This window comes from Bubalus bubalis, chromosome 8 (genome assembly GCF_019923935.1).
Source record: "Bubalus bubalis isolate 160015118507 breed Murrah chromosome 8, NDDB_SH_1, whole genome shotgun sequence".
In the NCBI taxonomy this organism is placed as follows: Eukaryota; Metazoa; Chordata; class Mammalia; order Artiodactyla; family Bovidae; genus Bubalus; species Bubalus bubalis.
In genome coordinates this window covers 42,719,633-42,745,592 of record NC_059164.1, presented here as the reverse complement: position 1 = coordinate 42,745,592, position 25,960 = coordinate 42,719,633, and the positions used below count along the sequence as shown (strand labels likewise).

Genomic DNA, 25,960 nt, shown 5'->3' with positions numbered 1-25,960 from the left:
CACTGTACCTCCTGCCCACACAAGTGAAATCATACTTGTCACTTGAGGCCCAGCTAACATGTCACCTCTTAGGTGGAGTAGAATCTTCTACAACTCTGCTCAGATTTCAGGTGCTGTGTCCCTTGGGCTCTTAGCATTCCTTGCTGATACTATCCTTACTTGTCCCCTTACCTCATTCTCTCCCCATCACTCCTCCTTGCTTTCGAATGCATAAAGTGAGAGACTCTGTCATTAATCTTTATCTCTCTAGAACCAAGCAAGGTGCCTGATAGATGTTGGTGGAACTGAACTGAGACCACAAAGAGCCCTCTAATTCTTCTGTTGTTGGTTTTAGCTAATGACTCTAGTGAATTGATTAGGGACACCTTACCTGCATGGATTGCAAACTAGTTAAAGTAAATTATATGACAAGCATATACATTTCTTTTGTCAGAAACAGAAATCTATACCTCTTTAAAGCATGGTCACTGGACTAGATGTCCCCAATAATGATTCCATGGCTTTTATTTTTTCCAGTACATTGCAACTGTCTTCTTTATGCCCTAATTTAGGTTTCCCCTGATCAATAACTTATCCTTGAGAGACACTTTAGAGAAACGATTCATTTAAAACTTATGTCTTTGTAGACATCTTCAGGGAATGATTGTGATAGAGTGTGTGTGTGTGTGTGTGTGTGTGTGTGTGTGTGTGTGTATGTAGACACATATCCACATAAACGTATTTGATAAGGAAATGTTCAACAATAGGCCAATTCAATAATTCACTTAGAGAATAATATTTCCTTTCATTCTTAATTCAAACCAGTCCTAGATGGCAACTAGCAGGGTTATTAACAATAGAAAAATATATTTCAGAAAACATTCAGAAGGCCAACTTAAAAATATTTGTTGGAGAGATGCTTAGCCATGGCTGGGAGAGTGTAAGGCGGGGGGATAAATCGAGTCAGAACTGAGAAGTGTGTCAATCTGATTCCTGTTTGCACAGCAAACCGTGGGGAAACCGAGCATGTGTATCAACTACTTCTGAAAAGTTAAACTGACATTTTAAAACTGCAGTTTTTAATAATTTTGCTGGTAGTCACAGATCTACTGCAAGCTTTGATAGTGGACATGGGGGCTGCTCTAGGGATATAGTTGAGGGGTGAAAAGTTGCTTGAACTATATTTTCAAAGCTGTTATTTATATTTTGCTTTATTTGTGTGTGTGTGTGTATGTAACATCAGATCAGATCAGATCAGATCAGTCGCTCAGTCGTGTCCAACTCTTTGCGACCCCATGAATTGCAGCACTCTAGGCCTCCCTGTCCATCACCAACTCCTGGAGTTCACTGAGACTCATGTCCATCGAGTCAGTGATGCCATCCAGCCAATACAGGATGTTTAATTTCCTTAAGAATTTTACCAAATGTTATGCTAAAATATAGCATGAGAATGTTCATTTTGAAATTGTTGATACAAACTTAGGACTACTTAAAAAAAATCGTAACTGTTTTTCCCCCTTAAACTCGGTGCATCACTAGTATGGAGAGGGAGAGTTAGAAGATCTGGTCCTTAATGAATGACTGGCACACACAGGCTGGAGGATAGCATGACACTGGGGGCAGTTCTGGGTTCCCAGGGCTAACATGTCTGATGACTGTGGCTCTCTCCGTCTGGTGTAGAAAGGGTGGCCTTGTGGGAGCTGGCCAAACCAAACGTGGGCTGAGAGAAAATACATTTTGTTTTTCTGCACTGACGCCCAGGGATTGCTTTCTGAAGTGTGTGTGCGGAGCTCACCCAGTGCTGCCTCTGCTGTATGTCCCCTCCCAGCCCTTCCTTCCTGCTGGGACCATACTGGCTAGAACCCAGGAATGAGTGTGTCTCTAATTTTCCTGAATCCACAAATCTTATCCTCACCACTTATAAGGTCTCAGCTATAAATATTTTCCAGAGCTCTAGCAGTAATTAGACAAGCTACTATGAAAGGTAGAGCATTATACATCAGTTAAAAACATATGCAAAACCAAAGCTCATTAGAGAAAGATAATATTCATGCAGATTTTACAAACCGTGTCTTTAGGGTGGCCCAATAAGTAGAAATATGGGGACCCATGCTTGTCACTTTTCATGCACATGGAGAGACTGGAAGGTACCATTCCTAAAGGAAGGGGAGGAACAGCCTAGGACCAATCATTAGAATTAACAGAACCAGTGACAAAGATATAGTATTACTGTTAGAATCAAGATTGCTTAGTACGTTTAGAGTAGCTGAATAAAAATTATCTAGGCAGTAAGAATAAAGACTTTAAGTAAAGCTGACCTTATTGAGCATGCAGCAAGTGAAATTAGTGAAAAGACTGAGCTACATGTGTATTTCAAAAATAGATTTTTTTTTTCTCAAAATATTGAGGGCATCCTGAGGTGCTTTTAAGGAGGCACACATGTTTAAAACATCTTGAAATCATAATATCAGAATTTTTGCAGAATTTTCTCATAATTAGAGTGTTTCAGTGAGACCAGCTGTCATTTGAGAAGTCACAGTAATCATGTTTCTAAATTTTGAAAAACCCTCAAACTAAAGCCATGGTTTGCCTATGTTTATATTTATGTTTTCTCTAATAATCTCATAAATTCTTATAGCTTGTCTCTTCTGTAACAATTTGCTCATTTAGATTCAAACTTCACAGTTGACTTGCTGGCCGTATTTGTTTTCTGGGGAAAAAAAGAGCTGTAGAACAGCCAGGTTTTGCCTGTTCTACGTGGCTGTACTCGCCTGTCCAAGGGCTGTGCTCTGAAACCTGCCTCTTAGAGGCTGCCTTGGTCTAGGCCTATCTCAGCTCCTGGGCTTCAGTTCTTTGCCGACATAAAGACGGTACTAGAAATTCTGGGCTGTCAGTGATCTCCACCAGACAGGCCCTGGGAGATGTAATAACCAGTCCCTGCAGCACTCAGTGCCATGTTGTCTTAGCTCCGTACAGTGTGAGGTAGAGGGTGACGTGGGGCTGCTGGATCAGAAGCACTGAGTCCACATAGCTCAGACATATGGGAGCCTGCTCCCGTCTTTGCCAGTATATTCTTATGATACCACCCCTCCCCAAGCCCCCATCTCAATGCCTAACTTGCTCCACGCGCTTCAACACACAAAAGAGACAGTGCACCCACACGGATGTCTCATTATGCACCCCCCCTGCCCCCTGGGGTGTTCACTGCACAGCTGTGTTGAGGGGTGTGCTGTGCTAAGTTGCTTTAGTCGTGTCCGACTCTTTGGGACCCTATGGACTGTAGCCCACTAAGCTCCTGTGTCTATGGGATTCTCCAGGCAAGAATACTGTAGTGGGTTGCCATGTCCTCCTCCAGGGGATCTTCCCCACCCAGGGAATGAACCCACATCTCCTACACTGGCAGGTGGGTTCTTTACCACTAGCGCCACCTGGACAAACAATTTGAAGTTAAAGGGAAAGTAGAGGCTCTCTGTGGTGTGGAAACTAACGCTTAACAATGAATATCAGGAGGGAAGTGAAGTTTCAGGATTTATTAACTGAGTTTACCATTTAGCTCCACCAAGATGCAAGTAATTTTGTACAAAAAACATCAAGTGGTTTTACTATCAAGCACAAAAGGGTCTCATTTAATTCTAAACGTGGCCTTTACTGGGCTTGAAAGATACATGTGCTAGGAAACGTTGGGGCCAGAGGGTCAAACAAAAGAGCCCAGAACATGGTGGGGACAATAGCTGTGAAAACTGTAACGGAAATTATGGTGAAATGTGACAAACAGTTGCATCCTGCGCTTGGCGTATTCGATGCATATGTCATGAGTCCTAAAACCCACGTTCAGTCTGAAAACCCAGGGTCCTGACGAGGATCACTGTTTGTTGCAGACTGTGTACCAAAAACACCAGAGACCTTGTGACGGGAGTGTGGATGCAGGCTCCTCTCTAAGCAAACGTCGGAGCTGCCTTAGAGTAACCGCTGTTTAGTCCGGGCTAAGCGTCTGTTTGTTGTTTCTATTAAAAATTTTTTTGAACCCAAACAGCACGTTGAAGAATGTGTGCTTCTCACCGTTTATAGAGATTTTGCTACAATTAGAGCATATAATTCAAGCCTGGAGTAAGCCATTATATAATCTTATTTTGGTCCTGAGGGAGTTCGGTTGAAAAGAAAACCTGGGGAAGTCTTTGTCAGAACAGGACATCGAGGTAATCCTATTTGTGAGCAAAGTTGTAGGCAGAATTCTCAAATAACAACAAAAAAATCCAACCTTATGGACTATTTCTTTCACTAGAAATGAGGGGTTTTTAGCACTTTAGTTTAAAATGAATTATTTGCTTTGGGAACACTGGGATAGGACTTACGGACTCCAGAGCTTAAGGACTGCTCTGGAGACTTGATGTTTGCTGGCTGTAGTGGTTAGCTGGACTACCCAAGAATTTGTCTTATATTAAACTCCACTCTGAGCACCTGGATAACAGGATGTTGTTAGAAAACTCCCTCATAGGGGTCAACATCTTCTGTATCATCCCTATTTTGAGACAAGAGAACAATCAGACAGTGGAGAAAATGGCTTTGGCATTTAGCACCAGCTTCATAGTGGGTATATTTGAGGGGTCACAAGCTTGACTTGAATCAACACCACCATGCTATGAACACAGGTCAGACTGTCTCAGTGAGGAGGGACACTGAGCTGAGTGGGAGCTGAGCTGAGACTGTCACAAAAGCCTGAAACTGAAAAAAGGGAAGACAATCTTATCTCCTTTCTTTAATTTTAACGGTTGCAAGCCTGAATGGAGGGTGATTCAGATCTGATGGCCAAGGGGGAGCCGGCTTGAGGGGTGAGGCTCATATAGCGAGAGGTCCACAAAAACACAGAGAGGCCAAGAAGCAGAAACTCCTCAGGTCTTTACAGGAGAGCTAGAGGAGACAAAGCCAGCCATCTCCATGGCATGAAATTACCTGGGATGACACTTGAAAAATACACAGTCCTGGGCCAAATCGACCCAATCCTCTGTGTGTGTGTGTGTGTGTGTGTGTGTGTGTGTGTGCACATATGGTGCATGTGTGTGTGAAGATGTATAACCATGATGTGAGCTTTCTTTCCTCTTAACCTTAATACTTTGATCTCCACTCCTACCCACTCTCTGCTTACCATGTTAAAAAACACACAAACCTTTTCTTGATTCTGTGACTTCTCTGAGATCTATTTCAATGGTCTTACGGAACTCATCAGCATTTCATCTAAGAGGCTACCTTCTCCCTGGACTGTGGTGGAAGCAGCCCTTGCCCAGGAGAGCTCAGCTTCATATTAGGGGAGGCAAGAGAAAGTTTTATCAGAACCTAAATCCAACTGTCCTGCATGAGTTACTGGAGGAGTTGGATTTTTTAGGTTTTCCAAGATGCATGTGGAGTCCTTCTCAGTGGGGTTTGGGAAAGATAGCTGTTCACTCATTAGTCTCCTCCAACAATGTACTGTTAAGGAACGGAAAGGAGGTCAGACCTCAAGAGCAAAACTGGTTTTTCTTGCTTGATTTCTTGGTTACTTCATGGTCTAATATATTTTATCAGAGTCTTAAATACCTAACAAGTGTCGACTGGGGGAAGTGGGTCACTTAATATATCTTGAAAGAGAACAGTGTATGTTTCAAAGACTATCAAGAAGGAATATCATCATAGTCCAGGGTTTCCAATAAAACATATGAAGAAATGGGATTTCACCTTCATTTTTAAAGCACCTTAATAAATGAGGTTTTGACTGAGCAGTGGGGAAAAGAATTTCAGAGTTGGGCATCCTTCAAGGAAGCTCCTGGGTGTGACTCCATGAAACAGGAACCTATTAGAAGTTTCATGGTTTGAACATTTCCTGGGATTCCCTAAATTCTGAAGAGAGAAGTCTGGAGCCTTCTAGCCAAGGAAGGACTCTGTTCTCTGTGGGATGCAGCCAGAGTACTGCCTGACTGCCTGTCCTCTTCCCTGGTCTGGCTCAGTCAGGGTGAACTGGAGTGATTTGTGGAACCACTCATGGAAAAGGGAGATACACTCAACCATGAATGTCAGAAGCTGAAATTAAATTTCAGAATTTATTATTGAAGCCAGCCGCCTTTTACCCTATTAAAAATGCAGGTGAAATAGTGCAAAGGCTATGGAACCATTTAAAGTTCCCATAAATGTGGTCTCTGAGGAAGAGGCAAAGGCAGCAGAGACTCTCCCCATGTCTGCACCATGGACACCTCAGGCTGTGAGGTTACAGTTCTCCAGGCTCCATGTTGAGGGCCACGGGAGGGGAGGAGCAACGATTAGCAAATTTGCTCAAGAGAATTCTATCTCACTAATGTGGAACTGAGAATAATTCAGCCAAGGTATAAGCAGAAATTTATCCATACTCAGTGAGTTCTTTCTTCGGGAAAAGTACAAATTATTAGTACAAATATTACTAAGGAAATGCTTAACAGACAAAAGAAGCGAAGGGCTTTTCAAAGATCCTTAACCCTCTAGATGTATTTATTAAAGCCACATATAACTAGTAAAACTAATAATTTTTTCATTAGAGTAGATCCTTTGAGACATTTTAATTAGTCACCCCTCTATTAAAATCAACTGTTACACATATCCTCATTTCAGACTGTCAGCTCACAGAAGGCCAGGACTGGGTCTTACTTTCAGTGCCTGCAAAGTGCCTTGAACATAGTAGGTGCTCAGTAAAATCCTGATTTAGTTGAGGAAATAGTAATGATATTAATTAATGATACTAATTACAGGATCTGCCTCACCTCACATGGAATATTTATTTGGTAGGAGTACAACGTCTAGAGCTGATCTTTGTATGATCAGAGGAAGAAAGGACTTGAACAAATAATTCTTAATAAGATTATAGGAACATGCTTATAATAGTCACATGCCAATGCACATTGTTAAAGAAGAATACATGAAAAAATAATGTTAATTGCCATACAAGTAGAGACTGGTACTGCTTAATCTGTTGCTCTGATACTACTGTAAATCATTTTCATTTACTGATTAAAGGAAGACCTTTAACTATTTAGCCCATTCATTTCTTCAGCTAGAGTATGAATGCAGTATGGTTCAAACAGATCTTTTCTTACCTAATGCAGTTTTATTACACTTATAAAATGTAAACAATTTCATTTATCATAGGCCTTGTATTAGTTAACACCTATCAAAGATGCAATTAACTTTGAAAATGGTAGTGCAGGAAGAAGTCTAACTCATGGATTGATGATTTCTTTCCCCAAAGGGAGATGTGGACATTAGTGTTAATTGTCCCTGGGCATTCTGAGAATTGTGCTTCCTCCTGGGAACCCTGTCTGGCCTCCTAAGACCATTGAGGCCATTTACAATCAAACTTGCTTCAGCATTCTTGTCATAAAGACCTGGAATGCTGCTTAAGAGAATCAACAGGCCAGACCACCAACCAAGAATGGAAGGCATAATTTTTTTTTTTTTTTTTAAATTTTGATGAGCTCTGAACAGCAAGAATAACCAGGGGAAGGCTCTGCATCGGCCTGAATTGCCAGTGGAGGACATTTTTTTCATCCAGTGGCACTTCTGTTTACCAAGGCCCTGGCTCTGTGGCTCAGTGTGTACATCAAGTGAACATTCCTTACAATCCCTGAATGCTGATGAAGGAGTTAATTTTCATAATACATTCCTATGCAGCTTTAGAATCAGGATCCTGTTTTCTTTTCTCTTAGACTTTTTAGATTTAATTGGAACTGCAACAGTCAGTGTTAAGGAGGGCACCGCTTGCTTCTGCTGCATCCGTTTTTGAGCCTTTCCTCAGTATGGTGGAGTCAAATTGCCCTCTTCCTGGCAGGTGTTGAGATGTATGTGTCAGGGGAGGGGGGGCCCAAGCTTTCGTTGAGTTTACAATCAACAAATTCTTATCCCGAGGACTAGAGTGCAGTTGAAGTGCCTATCTCCTGAGCTGCTCTTGCAAGGACTTAACTATGAAGGCAGCTTCTCCTTCGAAGCCCTTATTCCTTCCCTCCCCCACCCCCCCCCCCCCCCACCCCCCCGCCCCCGCCACAGCTGCTCAGCGAGCAGCCAGTATGCTTGCTAGTGGCTGCCTTTGCTTATTCTTGCCTCTGGATCGGCTGAGGTGTGTCTGCCGATTAGTCTCATGGTAATTATGGATGGCATGTTTGCAGCATATTTATTCCCTTCCTCAGCTCACTTGGCTTCACACTGACTTTGTTTAGTCAACAATCTGACAGGTTACCTGGGGTAATTTTTTCTTCCCATTGTACCTGTGCTTATCTCTCTGTCACAAACCACCTTAAGGACTCTGAGCCAGAGTTTTTGTATTTCTCTTGACTGAGATCAGCTTTCTCCTGACATGTCCAAAAGTCCAGATAAGGGATGGCTTCAGAGCTGTTCTGAATTCTGAATTCTGCAGGTATCAGAGGTAGGGCTGAGGGTTATCACCTAAACCCCTTCCTAGCCTGCTGTTCGCCAGTCTCTTCACCTTCAGAGTTCACTCTCACCCGGGCGGGGTTAAGCCTGAACACTTCCCTAACTGGTAAAGTCGCCTCTAGATTCTGATAAACTCCCTTTAACAATCTTTTGAGACTGGATTTTATGCCAAGTTTGGGATCTTAAAGGGCAAACAAAGGAAACAAACATAGGATTAAACTCATAGTTGACAGAGAAATCAGTTTTCCTGTCGTTAGGGTGCATTTGGACAAAGTGGATTATATTTTTGGTTACATCTACTATAAGTCCAAGCATTTTCTTTCACTGCTCTTGTTGCTATTATTTTGTTTTGTTACCTGCACCCCTAGCCACTCCCCCACTTTTTTTATGTCCAAGATAGACTAGAGTATATTTTAATAAAAATTTTCATAAAAGTACCTTAATAAAAATATACTCTATCTTGGACAAAAAAAATTCTTTGTCATGAGATAGTCGATTTAACTGATGCTGGAGGAATTGCGAGTTCCTTAGCTGCAAGTACAGACCCTGGGGGCATCTATAGAGTCTGTGAATGTGGCCACTTTGTGACTTGTTCCTGGTACCGGAATGCATTTCCAGAGCAGGACTGTGACTGATACCTCAGAAAGGCCTCCTCGCCAGTCTGGTTCTGGGCTGGCATCCGGGAACGTGACTGGTAATTCGTTCCCTCACTAATATAAACCTTTCCTAAGTGATACAAGTCTCTCACTGTATCTCAACTGTTTGCTCAAGCAATGTGGTTTATGCTCAGCACCTTCTGTCCTTCTGGGAGTCTGGGATTCTGATACGTGCCGGGCAGAGGGTGCCAGCTTGACTGGCCTCCAGGAGAAACCATGGGCACTGAGTCTCTTATGAGCTTCCCAGGGCAGCCATACCATCAGGGCAGAAATATTATCACACATACGCTGCTGCATTCTTATTGCTGCATGAAGAATGCTCTCTGGGTGACCCCTCATGGGAGACAGAGAAAGCAGAAGGAAGCCTGCATGTGGATTCCTCCAATTCTACCTGTGTTATTCTTCCTTATGATTCTACTGGGTATCCTTACTATTAATACATCAGTGTCATAAATCTGAGCTGTGACCACAACTATATTCTGTGTCCCAGGAGTCCTATAAGCAAATACCTGAATGTGGGGTGGCCTTGGGGACCCCTAAAACAGCTCCTTCATGAGGCACTGTGAGGTTCCAGAAATATCATTTGATGGCATTATCCTCAAAAATGCGGATCTGATCCCTACATTCTTGGTTTTTCACGCAAATAACCAAACCATACCGAACCAACCAAACCATAATTTTGGTTTAGAGTTTCCTAAAGAACTAATGTTTACTTAGTTTATAACTATTCATTTACTTCCGTAAAGGAGATTGCTTTACTCTATTAAATTTGTTCTTTTATGACATAATCTCTAAAATTACAGTCACAATCCATGTCAGATCTAACATCAAAAGTAGCTGACAAGCTCTACTGCTACCAGTGTGTATGATTTTTATATTACATTTTAGAAGAACATATTTAGAAGAAATTCTGCAATACTGCTAGAGTTAATAATATTAGTTAATATTCAAAAGTGTGTCCAGATATTTAACAAACTCTCTGTGTTGGTTAATTTTAGAATTTAACTTTAACTATATATTTTCAGATGATATTAAGAATTAATGGGATAATGTTGACATGGTCTTGAATTTTCATGCTGTTCAGAAACATATTTTTATTTTTATGCCTCGAGGCAGCTTCGTGCTGATGCATCACAGTCTGAGTTATGCCACATGTTGGTCGACAGACTGTTTTAACTGCTCTCTGTAGAGCAGCAGCTGGTGTGGTGGGTGCTCAGAATAAGGACCAAATAGTGATTCTACAAAAAGAATAGAAAGTTCAGGACAGCCATGTTATTCAGATTAACTTTTTAAAGATTAATTTGTTAGAACAATAAGAACAACATTAATTCTATGAGAATTCCTGGGTATAGATAATAGGTCTTGGCATGGAAGGAAACACACCTTGAAGCAAGGTCTTTTGTAGAAGTGATAGAATTTCACTGGTTGGTTTCACATTACAGAATCCCTTCATGCCCTAGGGTGCAAAAAATGATTTTATTTCAAGAGTTCAGATTCTTTACAAAGGGAAGAATGCTAATGCCATTGAACAGGCTCAAGTCTGTGCTTACTGCTAATATTAATAATTAAAAATATTTTATTAGATCCAAGTATTAAGGATGGGAAGCTGGGATGAAATATTTCCTTGGGCATATGGCCAGCCCTAGAAACTTCTAAATGCTGCCCTACTCTTAATGTGAGGACTTGCCAGCCCTTCTTGTAGGCTTTCAATATGTTCAAGACCCTGGAAACATAAAGAATTTAAGGGCCTTTGAATTCAGATATTTAAACTGAATTCAGGATTATATCTGTCCTACTAAATAAGCATTCAGTCAATTATTAGGTAACTTAGGCAGAAAGCACAGTTTAAGAGGAAAAAGTACTAGTTAGATTTTCAAGAATGGAAGAGTGAAAATGGGAGTCAATTTAATCTAGATCAACATCCTCAGCTACTTATTCAGATCAGTGGTTAGATCGTATTTCCCTAATCTGGACACTTACTATCTGTGCTACTCTTGACTGATGTCTGTCTGTCTCTCTGTTACTCCCTGAGATTAAAGACAAGCCAAGGTTTCTCTGTTTCTCATGTAAACATCACATAACAGTTTCCGATATACTAGGGTAATGATGTTGGCTGTACCTTAAATGGGCTTTTGGGAAATAACACTGTTAAAGACTTCTGAAGGCAAATCTATGCATTAAATTGCACTGCAAAGCCTTCCTCACAAGCATCTAGATACACATAAGAGTGAACTTTTGGAATATCCCTGAACTCCAAGGCAATGCAACCACTATCTGAACTGAAGTTTATGTTTTAGTCTTCATAGCCTGAAGATTTGGTCTTGCTGGTCCTTTGGCTCAGGTTACATATCCCACAGGACAGTCTGATGCATGAGTCATTTTAGGAAATAATTGATAAATTACTGTGGACTCAAATGAACAGAGGACTATCAGTCAAATAACAGAAGTTCTAATATATAAATTTAGCCAGATCTCCCAGCACACTCAGAGATGCCTTGAAAGGTCCTACATTTGCTATTTTCAACATTACCTAAATAAGGGAGCAAAAGAAAGAGCTCACAAACATATAATATATACCTTGTCCTTAAATATACATGTGTATAGATCTATGTCCACTGATCACTAAATATATATTTAGGTAGAATTAGAGAACTTACGTAGCTTTATAAATAAGCATAGGCATTTATGGGCACAGAAGAAACAGAAAAAACATGAATCAAAATGTGAAACGTACCATACTCTGGGACCTGTCCCGTCCCACGCTTCAGCAGTAGCCTCACTCTTCTTCCGCCTGATTTGATGAGCTCTATTGCTCTGGCATGGGTCATGTCTCTTGTGCTCTCCCCATTGATTTCAATGATCTGATCTCCTACCTGTTAATTAAAGAAACATCACGTTAGCCAAAGATGGTTTTATTCAAGCTGCATTTCCAACAGAGAAGCACCCATAGATGACCAGTTTCCAGAGAGCAACAGAAAGGCTTGGTTGCAGCCTGCTGCTCCTTAGTAGAGGCTAATCCCTGGCTGCATCCTGAATCTGACCACCAAACTTTACTTATCTTTGTAGAAATTAAAATATTAGATCATAAAGCTTGTGATGATATGTCACTTATATTTAGCCAGTATGACAGAGGTCATAATTAAACTATTTAGGATTTTCTTAAAAAATTAGGGGATGTGTTTGATGCTGCAATTCAAAATAAGCTGGCATCTTCGCTTTGAGTCAAGAAATAAATATTTTAAGGACTTTTCATTGAACGCAGCTGCTAAGCTGCTAAGTCACTTCAGTCGTGTCCGACTCTATGCGACCCCATAGACAGCAGCCCACCAGGTTCCACCGTCCCTGGGATTCTCCAGGCAAGAACACTGGAGTGGGTTGCCATTTCCTTCTCCAATGCACGAAAGTGAAATTGCTCAGTCGTGTCCGACTCTTAGTGACCCCATGGACTGCAGCCTACCAGGCTCCTCTGTCCATGGGATTTTCCAGGCAAGAGTATTGGAGTGGGGTGCCAGTGCAGGATCTAATTCAGTGTGTTGGATGGAATGATTGGTTTTTGGGCTTCTCTGAGAATTTTTGTTATGCATCATTTACTTACATTTCCCTGGGTGATGTGATATTGCCTTCTTTGTAAATAGTGGTTGGTTGATATTCAAGTTTGATGATGAATTTTCTATCACAGTCCTTTGAATTAAAAATGACTCTATTCTCCATACGTGACTAATGCCCTTGCTCAGTCTTTGCCATTCTCACATCTGACTGTCAGAAACTCTTTGGTTAAATACCAATTCCTCTTGAATTGTTGACAATACCTAGGCATGTCAACCCACTTCAGTAATCTTGCCTGGAGAATCCCACGGACAAGGGAGCCTAGTGGGCTGAAGTCCATGGGGTTGCAAAGAGTTGGACACGGCTGAGACAACTGAGCATGCGTGGGTTCCATAAGCAGCTCCCATTATCCTTTGTGAATAGATATTTGGAATAAAAGAGGTTCAGCCATGAGCACACCATGTAACTCCCACAGTACTATTACTGTCAGGAACCTTTGAATTAAAATATGTTTCATTTCAGCGCAAGTCACTAAAGACAAATTAGCCAGGAAAAGCACAATGAGTTGCTTTGCAGAAATGCTATTTTAGGTGGGTTCCTGAACTTGATAATGCAGACAGAATTGCAAATAAGCCCCCTTTAAGGGAACACTATCAAAGTGAGTGCTATAGGCTGGACCAGAACAGGGACAAAAAGTTGCTGTCACAACAGCCAAAGGGTAGAGCAAAGTGGGAGGAGGGGAGAATAAACACGTGTTTATTATAGCAAGGAAGTGATGTATGTGCTTGTGTGTGTGTGCTACGTCACTCCAGTCATGTCTGACTCTGTGTGACCCTATTGACTGTAGGCTCCTCTGTCCATGGGATTCTCCAGGCAAGAATCCTGGAGTGGGTTGTCATGCCCTCCTCCAGGGAATCTTCCTGACTTAGGGATCAAATCCATGTCTCTGCATCAGCAGGCAGGCAAGTAGGTTCTTTACCACTAGCGCCATCTGGGAAGCCCATGGAAATGATGCCTCTACCTAAATCGGATTCCCTAAGGGGCCAGGACTTCAGTGTAATGAAAGTAAAGGCCCCCCACTTAGTGTACTCGGTGGCCTTTGGAAGCACTGTTTCAAGGCAGTGGAAGAGGCTGGCCTCGATGGCACAAACTCCCCATAGAAGAATCACTAAAGACAGGACAAAATTAATTTGTCTTAGGGCCAAGGTGTGCACCAGTTTTCTTCAGGTCTCCTTTACGGTCTCCTTTGCCAGGAGGCACCAGGCACAGCCTGAAGTCCAGCAGCTAGCCTGAGGTCAGGTATCCCAGCCAGTGGCAGAAGTGGGACCAATTAACCCTCTCTCAGCAGTCCTCGCCTGTGACTGAAACCCCAAGGCCCAGCATCACATCGTAGAAGTAAAGCACAGGTTTCAGTGAAGCTGTTATAATAGAGTCTTCATTCCTGGCTACTCTCTTCAGGTTCACATACCTGACTGATTGCTAAACGTCTCCTCCACTGGGATGTCCAGCAGGCCACTGCAACTCAACACCAGTTGATCGGGCTCACCACCTTTCTCCCCAGATAGTCTGTCCTCTCAAGTCCTCATCCTGGACAACAGCGCCACCATTCACCCAAGACAGAAACCTGGGGCTCCTGCTGAGCTCCTAGTTCAGTTCCTGCCTCCATCTGGATTACTCCCACCAATATCTTCACATGGGCACCAGCAGCATTCTTCTGAGGGAAATCTCCCCAGATGCATCATACTCACTGAGGCGGCTAGAGCCTTCCATATGCCACTATTTCCTTGCCTTGTCTTCCCTATAGGCCTGGTGCGTTCCTAATCTTCCCTCAAGGCCAACCCAAGCTCTTCTCCCCAGGGATGACTTCCTAGACCCTGTCTTCTCCTCAAGCAGAAGTATGCAATCCCTCTGCTCAGTTATCACTGCACCCCACTCTGTTATCTATCACACCTCATTAGGGAATTATGCCTCTTTGTCTTCCCTCTTAGACTTTGAACTTCTTCACTCATCAAACAATTTCTGAGCACTTATTATGTCTTGGACAGTCTACTGGGAGATTGGATAAACAGTGACAAAAAGTACAGTTTTTATTTATGACACATTCTCAGTCTAGTTGAGGAGAAAGTGGGTAAATAAGACAATTACTATTCAGTATGTTTTTGCTATGACAGAGGTGTACACAAAGTGCTAATGAAAGAGAAGGGAGGGCCATCTAAATTAGAATAAATGTGGCCGGTAGTCAGAGAGAGCTTCCTACAGGTAGTGACATCTCAACTGGATTCTGAAGTATCAGCAGGAGTTCCCTTGGTAAAGGAAGAGGAAAAACATTCTAGGTAGAGAGGACAGCATATGCAAAGAGCCTGAGATCTGAGAGCATGGTATATTTGGGGGAACTGCCGGTAGTTAATTCTGCTACTCAGGGGTTTGGGCTTTATTTTAAAGGCAACAGTAAAGCACTGAAACGGAGAAGGCAATGGCACCCCACTCCAGTACTCTTGCCTGGAAAATCCCATGGATGGAGGAGCCTGGTAGGCTACAGTCCATGGGGTCGCTAAAAGTCAGACACGACTGAGTGACTTTACTTTCACTTTTCACTTTCGTGCATTGGAGAAGGAAATGGCAACCCACTCCTGTGTTCTTGCCTGGAGAATCCCAGGGATGGCGGAGTCTGGCGGGCTGCTGTCTGTGGGGTCGCACAGAGTCAGACACGACTGAAGCGACTTAGCAGCAGCAGCAGCAAAGCACTGAAAATTTTGAACAGGGGGCAAGCTAACCAGGAAAACAGAATGGTGTTTGGAAATTTCCCTGAGACATCAGCATGAAGAGTGGACTGGAGAGAAAGTAGGAGATTGAGGAATGGAGCTGAAGTTGTGAGGTGGTCATGGTGTTTATTCAGATGAGAAATTGGAAGACGTGGGGAAGAAAATCATAGGATAAATGAGGACTAAGTCCCATTTGACTATTCATCTTGTATGGGGTTCACTGTACATACTTGTAAATGAATGAATGAATGAAGCATTTCCACACAGCTCATCTTGAGACCCACAGAGGGAGGGGGTTATACGTACTCTTGATCCAAAACTCAAACCTTGACAGACAACTCTGCCTGAGACACTTCTCTCTCAAGACTGACATTTCAACAAGAATTGTATAGAAGGATTCTTACGGTGTGATAGAAATATCAATAGCCATACTTAGAAAGTTTGATGCTTTCATTCTCTTGACTATTTATTTTCCCTTTCCCTTACTGAGAGCCATGAGAATTAAGGGAGGAAAAAATAGCCAGGGAGAGGTGGTGAGTTGGAAGATTGTGTAGGAGTTGGAGGAATAGAGGGTTCAAGGGCTTCACGGGGCTGGGTGCAGTGTCTCCAGTGTGGGGTTTTCAGGACTGGGTTCTGGGAAGATTTTTATTGAGTTTTTGGAAGTCTGAGCTGACCTCTTGGGGCTTGGCAGCATTCCATGTGGGATCCCCTTAGAAGCAGAAAATAACTCTGATGCTGGTTGAACTGAAGGTCCTTAGCCCCTTGTCTAAGATTTTCAGTTTCTCCCAAGCCCCTATCCATGCCAGGGAGCCAGGGAGACAGTCTTCTTGCCTCATTGGGAACAATGGAAGTTTGAAACAGTCCAAGATCTTGGCAAATTCAGGAAAAAAAACTTGGTGGTGGTGGTAGTGAGATAGATGCTGGTTGGGCAATGAGATGGAAATGCTGCCACTGTTGAAGATGTGAATCTTACAGGTATTCTGGGCATATTGCAAAAGTGGTTAAACTCATTTGGACCTAGTGTCAGAGGTAACAAGGCCCAGCCAGGAGATGCCCATCTATCCTTGTGAAATGACACAAATGCTAAAAAGGTTTACTCTTCACTCTCAGTCCAATATCAGTCTTATACATACTTATTTGACATGGAACTCCATAAAGAAATTTGAGAAATGATTCTTTTCACTTTCATCCTGTGAGCATCCAGATGAATAAGAAAATGAATTTGTCAGGGAAAGAAGAGGTTCTCATTACCTTCTGACTTTCATTCAGCTGCCAGGTGTGGCCAGTTTTAGGGTCCTTTTCCTATATGGCATGTGAATTATTTGGGGGAATTAATTTGATAATGGAATATTACTCAGCTATTAACAAGAATATATTTGAATCAGTTCTAATGAGCCTATTATAGAGACTGAAGTAAATCAGAAAGAAAAACACCAATACAGTATATTAACGCATATTTATGGAATTTAGAGAAGGTAACGATGACCCTATATGCAAGGCAGCAAAAGAGACACAGATGTAAAGAACAGACTTTTGGACTCTGTGGGAGGAGGAGAGGGTGGGATGATTTGAGAGAATAGCATTGAAACATGTATATTACCATATGTGAAATAGATCATCAGTCCAGGTTTGATGCATGAGAGGGTGCTCAGGGCTGGTGCCCTGGGATGACCCTGAGGGATGGGATGGGGAAGGTGTTGGGAGGGGGGGATCAGGATGGGGGACACATGTATACCCATGGTTGATTCATGTCAATGTAAGGCAAAAACCACTACAATATTGTAAAGTAATTAGCCTCTAATTAAAATAAATAAATTAATTACAAAAATAGTTTTCAATGCAAGAGAAAAAAAAAAGAAACAATGGAAAATGTGCAGGTTGTTCAGAGATGAAGAAAAAGACCAGTTGTGACTCTAATGTAGTCTTCTCTTTCTACACGCTTCACCACAGAGCTATCTTCAACTGAGTCGTGGTACTAAATGAAACTAAAGATCTCCTCCACTTGTTTTTAGAGAACTTTTAAAGTATTGAGTTTGAGTTAGAGTTGAGACAGGGATGGGGGAGGAGAGAGAGAATGGAGGCAGTGGGGACAACGAAGAAACAGACAGATGGACAAACAGCCATAGACATAATTCAGGAATGTACATATTGTTTTATGGGGATCAAGGAGATGTTAAATGTAGGAAGCTAACCAAAGGATATAACATGAGTTCTAGGCATTCTTTTTTTTTTTTCCTGTAAAAGAAATACTTGTATCTGTGGTCCCCTTGGGAAACTGACAACCTCACAGTGGTGTCTTAGGGGCAAGGCAGAGCGAGAGGAGGCTGCCATCTTGGCTCAGCCTAACAAGCTCTGCATTTCTACACACACATTTCTATTCACATCTTGCCAGGTTTTTTTTTTTTTTTCCTAACAAAACAAAACTGAAACTCCAGTACTTTGGCCACCTCATGCGAAGAGTTGACTCATTGGAAAAGACTCTGATGCTGGAAGGGATTGGAGGCAGGAGGAGAAGGGGATGACAGAGGATGAGATGGCTGGATGGCATCACTGACTCGATGGACGTGAGTCTGAGTGAACTCCGGGAGTTGGTGATGGACAGGGAGGCCTGGCATGCTGTGATTCATGGGGTCGCAAAGAGTCGGACACGACTGAGTGACTGAACTGAACTGAACTGAACAAAACTATTACTAAGTCCTTGAACTTGCCTGAGGCTCTGCAGGTAAAACTTCTCTTATTGGAAAACCAAGGCAGGTAAAGGTAAAAGTTTCAGTATATATGTATATATTGGCCATACCATATAGGATCTTACTTCCCTGACCAGGGATCAAGTCTGGGCCCCGAGCCATGAAAGCACAGAGTCCTAACCACTGAACCACTAGGAAATTTCCCAAAGTTTCAGTATTTCTTAAGCAATTAATAGTCCAGGTTGTAAGAAAAAAAATAAGCTCTATACTGTACACATTTTTGTAGACAGTATTTGGTTCAACTCAACGAAATCTTTACAAGGACTATATTCATTCTGGAATTACTGCAGCCCCTAATCATGGTAGTTTCCACTCAAGGCTTCCTCAGGTTTCTCCACAAACATTCCTAGCTGGTTGCAATCAGTTCACTGCCTTTATACCACAAGAATCTATTTCATATGATTATGTGACTGAAGTGATCCTAGATTATAACTAGGTGTGAGGAATTGAGCTTCTTTAGAATTTTATGCCAAAAAATAGTTGATGCCTCTATTTGCTGTTTCATGAAAGACTTAGCTGTGGACCATTTGTGTGGCTAATGGTCCGAGGTCACAGGATAGTTTTGTCATAATTTTTCCCTTAGAGGCTGGTTTCTCCCACTGACTCTAGATCCCTCAAGAGCAGGGAAAGCGCCTCCTGCCTCCACGTCATCTATACCTGCCACAATTCCCAACGAATAGGTCCTCAGTTAATCATGTTTGAGTAAATGAATTTTAGGTTTGCTTTTCAGTTATAGTAACCGTCTTCGTTTTCATGACACAGAAAACTCAGCTTTTGAGCACCTCTGCACACCATAAAGCCGTCTTGAAATACTGCCTTAGGCACTTGCAGCCAAATCACAACAATTTCAACAGTATTACAAGAGACCGAATGAGGTTTCAGTAAAGGTGACCTATAAAAATTGCTAGAGACAGGTGTGTTATTGTTATGGGAAACAAATGCTAAAGGATCGAGAGAAAGATGAAAGGAGGCTGAGTCTAAATAAAATCATAAAAACAAAATTAGAATTCGGGTCTTCACTTCTGCCAGAGGCATTGTCACTTGGTGCTATGACATCAGGACACCTGGTCTGTAAGGGCCCTGCTGGAGCAAAGGACAGGCTGGTTTTCACCTCAATAGTGACCTGTACTATATTATGTTTTTTTTTTCACAATTAACCTTTCTGAGATATTATTTAATGACTATTACAATATAAATCTTTTCCAAGGGGTTACACTGAGTGCTTTGGTTCACTTTCCCATGTCTTCCATGAGACTGTTGATTGAATTAGACAGGATCCAAGTGTCTATTACAGGACCTGGCTCTGGTTATAAACTGTGGTGCACAATCGCCTCAGCAAGGCACAGGAGCCCATTAAGTCAGCATGCTTTTCCTGAAAAAACTTCTATCCCCCTGGAAATTGAAGTACAGATTGAAATTGAAATTTTGACAACACCAAAATTCTGTGGATTTTATTTGCCTCAATTATTTTATATGTTGAAATCTGTCTAAGACTCTATGTTTTGACTGTAATCATTTAAAAAGAAAACATTTCTTACGAAACTTCATCCAAAGAGAAGTGTGAAAAAGCCCTGGTGGATCTGCAGAAAAGTTCTTTATCAGGGTTATACCTGAGCATATACCTGCTTGGAAGGGTCATGAAGGTGAGAAGAACCAGAGGGGAACAAGGAGTTATGAGTCATTGCAGAGCCTTGATATGAGTGGGGTACCTTACTCCACATTTTCTTAATGTGTGTATCTTCTCTTTAGAAAAGATTCAGTAACAGCTCAAAAAAAGTTCAGTCTTTGACTTGGGCAGGGGTGGTACCCTGGCCACTCACTCAGAGGGCCGCTTTGGTGGAGATTCAGGGGGAGCTCCTTATTCAACAGTTTTCATTTCTCATTCTTACTTTTACAATTCTCTAAATTAAAACACGTAAATGTATGTGAAATTTAAAGATGATGCAGTAGCCCAATTGTGGAAGTCAACTCTAAATTATAATTTGGAATCTTTATCACCAAAACTTCCCTTTTCCTCTGTCAAATATTACTAACACTAATCTCATATAGGGGATATTATTAGATTGCTTCCCTCCCCTCCCAAACTCACTCTTCTAGGGCTTTTAATTGGTGTTGATGTTTCCTTCCTCAGGTTACCCATTTCCTGCCTTATAAATACTTTCCACATAGAGTTGTTCTCTTTATGTACCTTTGCACATGTGGTTTCCTTTTCGAATCTGCCCTTCCCCATTCAAACAACAACTAAATCCTACTCAGCCCTTAGGAGAAACCTCAGGTATGCCTGCATACAGGAAGCCTTCTATGATCCCATAGTTTGGGTTGGGTACCTTTCCTAAGCATTGCTTTAAAAGTTGGCCCTCCATTTCCCTAGGTGTTAGTGTCAAATAGATACATATTTTTAATTCCAGAAAGTTCCAAAAAGCAAAACTTGAAATTGGCATGCCTGGCAACTGTTTACCTAACATTGACATTGTATTTAACAACTGCTTATATAGCATTTTTATTGTATGAGGTATAATGAGTACTCTAGAGGTGATAAAGTATGATCATTGATGTATATAAGTATTTTATATATTTTACATGCAAAATATATGCAAAGGTATGTAAGTAGTTTATATGCAAATATGATACCATTTTATATGACGGACTTGAGCATTCTTGGATTTTGGTGTCTGTGGGGGTCCTCAAACCAATCTCCATAGATACCAAGGGATGGTATTGACCTTTGCCTATCATTAACACTGTATGCTCTCTAAGGGCAGGGACTCCATCACATGGGGAATACCCATATATATTGCTTCAATGGATGAAGGAACAATAGAAAGTAGCGGTTTTTCAGAAGCTGTGTTCTGACTCCACCTTCCTTATTGTTTCAATCAAGTTCAGCAAAATGTATAAAAAGTTTTAAATCTGATTTCGTGATATGTGTCAGCCGGACTTGACAATGATCAAATAATATAAAGTGTATATAAGTGCCTTGTAAACTCTGTTTAAATATAATCTTTATTATTAATTGTAGTAGCTATCATCATCAGCTTCATAATGGTGGAAGAGAGAAAAAAAATGGAACACAATGGTAAGTTCTTCCCAATGAATCTAGGAGAGAAGCCCCTGAGGGGTTGAAAATGCATTTAATGGAGAAATGAGGGAAGTGGTTTTCTGAAAATGTCACGGAGAGGTTAAAGACTCCCAAAATCTTCTGTTGGTTTGTAAGTACTGCCTTTTAGGAAATTCCTACAGGATGTTAATGCTATTTTTTATTCTATGATTTTGACAAATAGTTCTTACAAAAAGATCTCCTTGAATGTTGAGCAGATAATCTAAACCCTAAACCAGGACAGAGGGATAACTGCTTGTGTGGCCACAAACAGAAATGCAAAGAAGATTTTAAAGGCAAGCTGGTTGATGCAAAATATTTTCTACAAAGCAAAATATAAGCACAACCATTCCATTTTCATATGCTGTTTTGACTACTCAGGCAAGAAGAGGAGACTGGGGAAATATCTTAAAATTATCTGCCTGAGCAAGAATAGAAAGCTATCATTGGTGGCTCAGCTAGTGGCTTATTCATTTTCTTGGAAATCACTTATGTTAGGTCATGAAGTCAGTTTCCCTGGTTGATTGAAAAATAAACAAAAGCAAATCAAAAAGAAAACTTTCCATTGTGGCCCTAATATAGGCTGTGATTTCCCTTCCCTGGATGTAATTGAGAGAAAATGAGGGATTATTATTGTGCATACTTATCTAATCAGATAGATTTATTTTTCAGATGCAAGTGTTGGTCGTTGTGTGGTGACTGCTATATAGGCAGAGGATAACCAATTCTTGTTTTCCTGAAGCTGACCTAATTGCAAATTGCCTTTGCATTTACTGTGTGTGTGTGCATATGTGCACATACCAATTCCAGACCTGATGTTTACAGTGTGAGTTACAGTGAGAGGTATACCCAGATGGGTGTATCAGTCAGCTGGGATTTTTGAAGAGAATTTAATGGTGGGACTATTTCAGAGGTGTGAGCAGGATTAAGACAACCAAAGAGGGCAGATGCCAATAGCATCTATTCCTCTGCCAGAGGAATAGAAAGTTACAGGGGCATACGAGAGCTCAAACTGTGAAAGAGGGGCTACCTGACTGGAGCTGCTGTGGTAGAGGAAGGAGCACCGCTGGGCCCAGGGCACCATGGCAGCAAGCAACAGGGGTAAGAATACATCAACATTTCTGAGGCTGACGGAGTAACATGCCCTCAAGGACACTGACATCTAGGCCCTGGAATCCGTGAATATATTACTTTACACGGCAAAAGGGACTTTGCAGATGTGAATAAGTTAAGGATCTTGAGATGGAAGGGCTATCCTGCTTCTCTGAGTGGACCCAATGTAATCACAGGGGTCAAAGTCTGAGAGAGAACAGATTTGGGACTGAAGCAGAGGTCAGGGATAAGGGAAGATGATCTGCTGCTGGTGTTGAGGAGGCTACAAGTCAAGGAATACAGGTGGCTCCGGGAGCTGGAAAGGCAAGGGAATGGATTCTTTCCTAGATCCTACAGGAGGAAATAGACCTGCTCATAAGACAACTTGATTTTTAACCCACTGAAACTGCTTTGGAATTATGACCTCTAAAACTGTAAGATAATACATGTGTGCTGGCTTAAGCCAATAAGTTTGCAGTACTTTGTTACAGCTGGAATAGAAAGCTAACACACTGCCCTCTGATTTCCTACTAGTGCTTCTTATCAGCCTAATCCAACAGGAAATTAGAGGGCAAGAGAGTTTGGGTGATGCAGACATAGTGGTCAGTTCCCAAGATTGCAGAATAGGGAGAAGAGGGAAGAGACTAGATTTGGGAGGAGGTAAAACAAAAGAAGCACCAACACTGGGGTGGGGTGTGTGTGGGATGGGGATAGATTTTAAAGCCATGGATGAATATGACATGACATATGAAGGCTCCTGTGATCTGAACACTTGTATTGCCCACCTGGTTCACATGCTGAGATCCTAGCCTCCAAGGTGACGACATCTGGAGGTGATTAGGCCCTGAGAGGAGAGCCTTCATGAATGGGATTAGTGCTCTTATAAAAGAAACCCCTGAGAGGTCCCTTGTCCCTTCACCTTGTGAGGACACAGGACCAGGAAGTAGGCTCTCACCAGACATTAAATCTGCTGGCACCTTGATCTTGGACTTCTGGCCTCCAGAATTATGGGAAATAAATTTCTGTTGTCTATAAGAAGCCACTCCCTCAATGGTATTTTGTTATAGCAGCCTGAAGGGACTAAGACAAAGGCTTTATAAAATAATTCAAGGACAAGACATAAAAATCAGGTGGTGGTAACTTAGTCTACATTGGAGAAGCTATTTTTGGAAGGCTTTGTTTTAATATTTCATTTTTATATAGATAGTCTCTTAAGATAATGTTACAGAAACACAAGTGGCATCAGGGTTACTGAATTACACCTACTTTTTAAAATTGCTAAAGATTTCGGAGTTGCCTTTGCATCTAGTCAGTTTCCAGTCCCCATCCATCCTCCTCCCTCTAGGTCTCCAGCCTGTCACTTCTCCTGCCTTCATTCTCCATTCTCTGTTTCTCTCTTCTGTGTCCTCTTTTGGTCCTTGTGGCTGCCACCATCATGTTTTGAAGCTCACCTCTGCTGTGGTCTCTCTCCTTTTCACACGCCCACCCTCCTTCCCCAGACTTCCTGAACAGAATCCAGACCCTTAACATGGTGTGATGATCGTCCAGGATCTGGTGCCCCTAACCTTCCAGCTCATTCCTGCCACTCTCAGGTTTAACCTGGCTGGCTTCTTCTTCCTCCACTCTTCATTGGGTGCTCCCAGCTCTGCATATTTGCTCTTGCTATCATCTCTGCCAGTTTTTCTTGCCGTTTTCCCCGACTCCTCCTGTCTTATCTTGCAATTGTGCCCATTCTTCAAGGTTCTGCTCAACTCCTCCATGAAGCCACCTCTGGTCCCTCCAAGGGGAGATGTCACCACCTTTCTCTAGGTGTCCACTGCATACTGACTATGCCTCTCTTACAGAGTATAATTATAAGTCTCCCTGACTATGCCTCTCTTATTCTCATCATATCTGTATTTATTCTCCCCACCATGTCTGCACCTAGTAAAGTATACAGTCCTAGAAAGAGGGATTGTACCTTTGTTCCATCTACACTGCCTTAAAAACAGCAGATAATAAAACTTGCAGCAAGGACAGAAGTTATTACTGTGTAAGATATAAGATGATTAATGGGAGGAGGAAAGTCCTTGAGGAGTTGAGAGTGTGGGGGAGTTCGAGGGGGAGTGGCTCTGGGGTCAGAACCCATTGAGAGCAGTTCTGTGCTTACTCATCTTTTCTCTGTTGGCTGAGGTGACTAGCACAGGATAAGAGCTTCATTAGCATTTCTCAAGTGAAGGAATAAATGCTGCCTACTACATTTTGGCCAAGGCTAACCTTGAATTCCATGAGAACAAGGACTAAAGAGAAATTTGTAATCTCTGTTATAATATAAAGGTGAAAAAGTATATAAAAGCAAAAACAATACAGTCTTCTACTTGCCATGAGAAGTAAGCTTAGCAGTAGCAGGGTTTTGCCAGAAACCAGCTAAAGAAGACCCAGCCACAAGGTGGAAGCAACCCTTTTCTTTCTGATATAACCATGCCTGTGCTGGCAAAAGCTGGCTGAAAGCAGCAGACATATTATTTTTGTGTTTACTGAGTCCTGTGAGAAGCACTGGACAATAAATTCATATGAGACATAATTACACCCTCCCAAAGTACACCGTTTGAGTGCAGAGATCATGATTTACACTTCTACAATATCCTTTGTAGCATCTAGCAGTACTGACTGGTGCATGAGAGAGAGAGAGGGAGAGAGAGAGAGAAAGAGAAATGATTGGCTAATTGATTTGGGGGTAAAGTAAGTCAAGGAAGCAGTTGCTAACAAGACACCCATTACACACACTAAACCATATCCAGGGCCACTGAGGGTACAGCTTATCAGTCCCTTCATCCCTGGTTTCTACTATCTTTACTTTAAGGTGAGGACTCTGAGTTTGAAGGAGGAATAGGGCTTTCTGAAGGGCCACGTGGCTCATAAGCAGAAGTCACAAGACAAGACATAGATTCCCTCATTCCCAAGCCCACAGCTCCCTGTTCTTCTCAAGTTGCTTCAGCATCACTGAGGAGGGGAGAGTGACTCACTTGTGGGTTTTTATTTAGTTCACAGTCAAAGGTTCCTTCTATAGGAACAAGACACTATGTAAGATGTTTGTGATTTATTGCTGACCTTTGGGCTATTGTTTAAAAGTATACACACAATCATGTTTCATAAATAGTTTGGAAATCCAGGTTCACTCAAGCATGAGTAGGATGAGAAAGAAGGTCTGATTGATGGTGTAATGAGAACAACCTATAATTGTAAATAGATCTAGTTAGTACTTTACATTCTAAACTTCCCTGATCACTTCAGGTACTTTCTCCATGAATAAAAGTTAGTTTTTAGCATCAAAGTTTTAGATCAGCAGAATAATGGATGTCCTTGGGCCTGATTTTAATATGCAAAAGGAGTCTGTACACAAGGCAGAAAAACTCATGTCTCTGGGGTTGACTGTCTTTGTTTGGTCATATTGAAAACACCATCTTTCTTTAATAGCTTAATTTTAAGACAGCTCTCCAGAGGGTCTTTACTCATCCATCGCTGCCATATTCAATTATACTGGCATTGAATGTGTGGATTACAATAATTTTTGTATTGATATGCTAACACTGAATAAATAGAAAGGATAGCAGTGTATTACTATTATTTTGATGCACAAAATAAACATTATCCAATTTTCTTTACTACTTAAAGTCA

The 25,960-nt window shown here is 41.7% G+C and overlaps 1 protein-coding gene across 13 annotated transcripts in view; it reads right to left on the bottom strand.

Moving 5' to 3' along the window:
- Positions 1–25,960, bottom strand: part of MAGI2 (membrane associated guanylate kinase, WW and PDZ domain containing 2) — a 1,452,748-nt gene that overhangs the window by 77,196 nt on the left and 1,349,592 nt on the right. For 11 of the 13 annotated variants that reach the window (XM_044947150.2, XM_025291997.3, XM_044947146.2 and 8 more), the window contains one exon: positions 11,794–11,932. In XM_044947150.2, coding sequence (XP_044803085.2) covers positions 11,794–11,932 — 139 coding nt within the window. Of the gene's footprint in view, positions 1–2,046; positions 2,136–11,793; positions 11,933–25,960 lie in introns of all 13 variants that reach the window. The other 2 variants (XM_025292002.3, XM_025292003.3) reach the window with 1 other exon arrangement.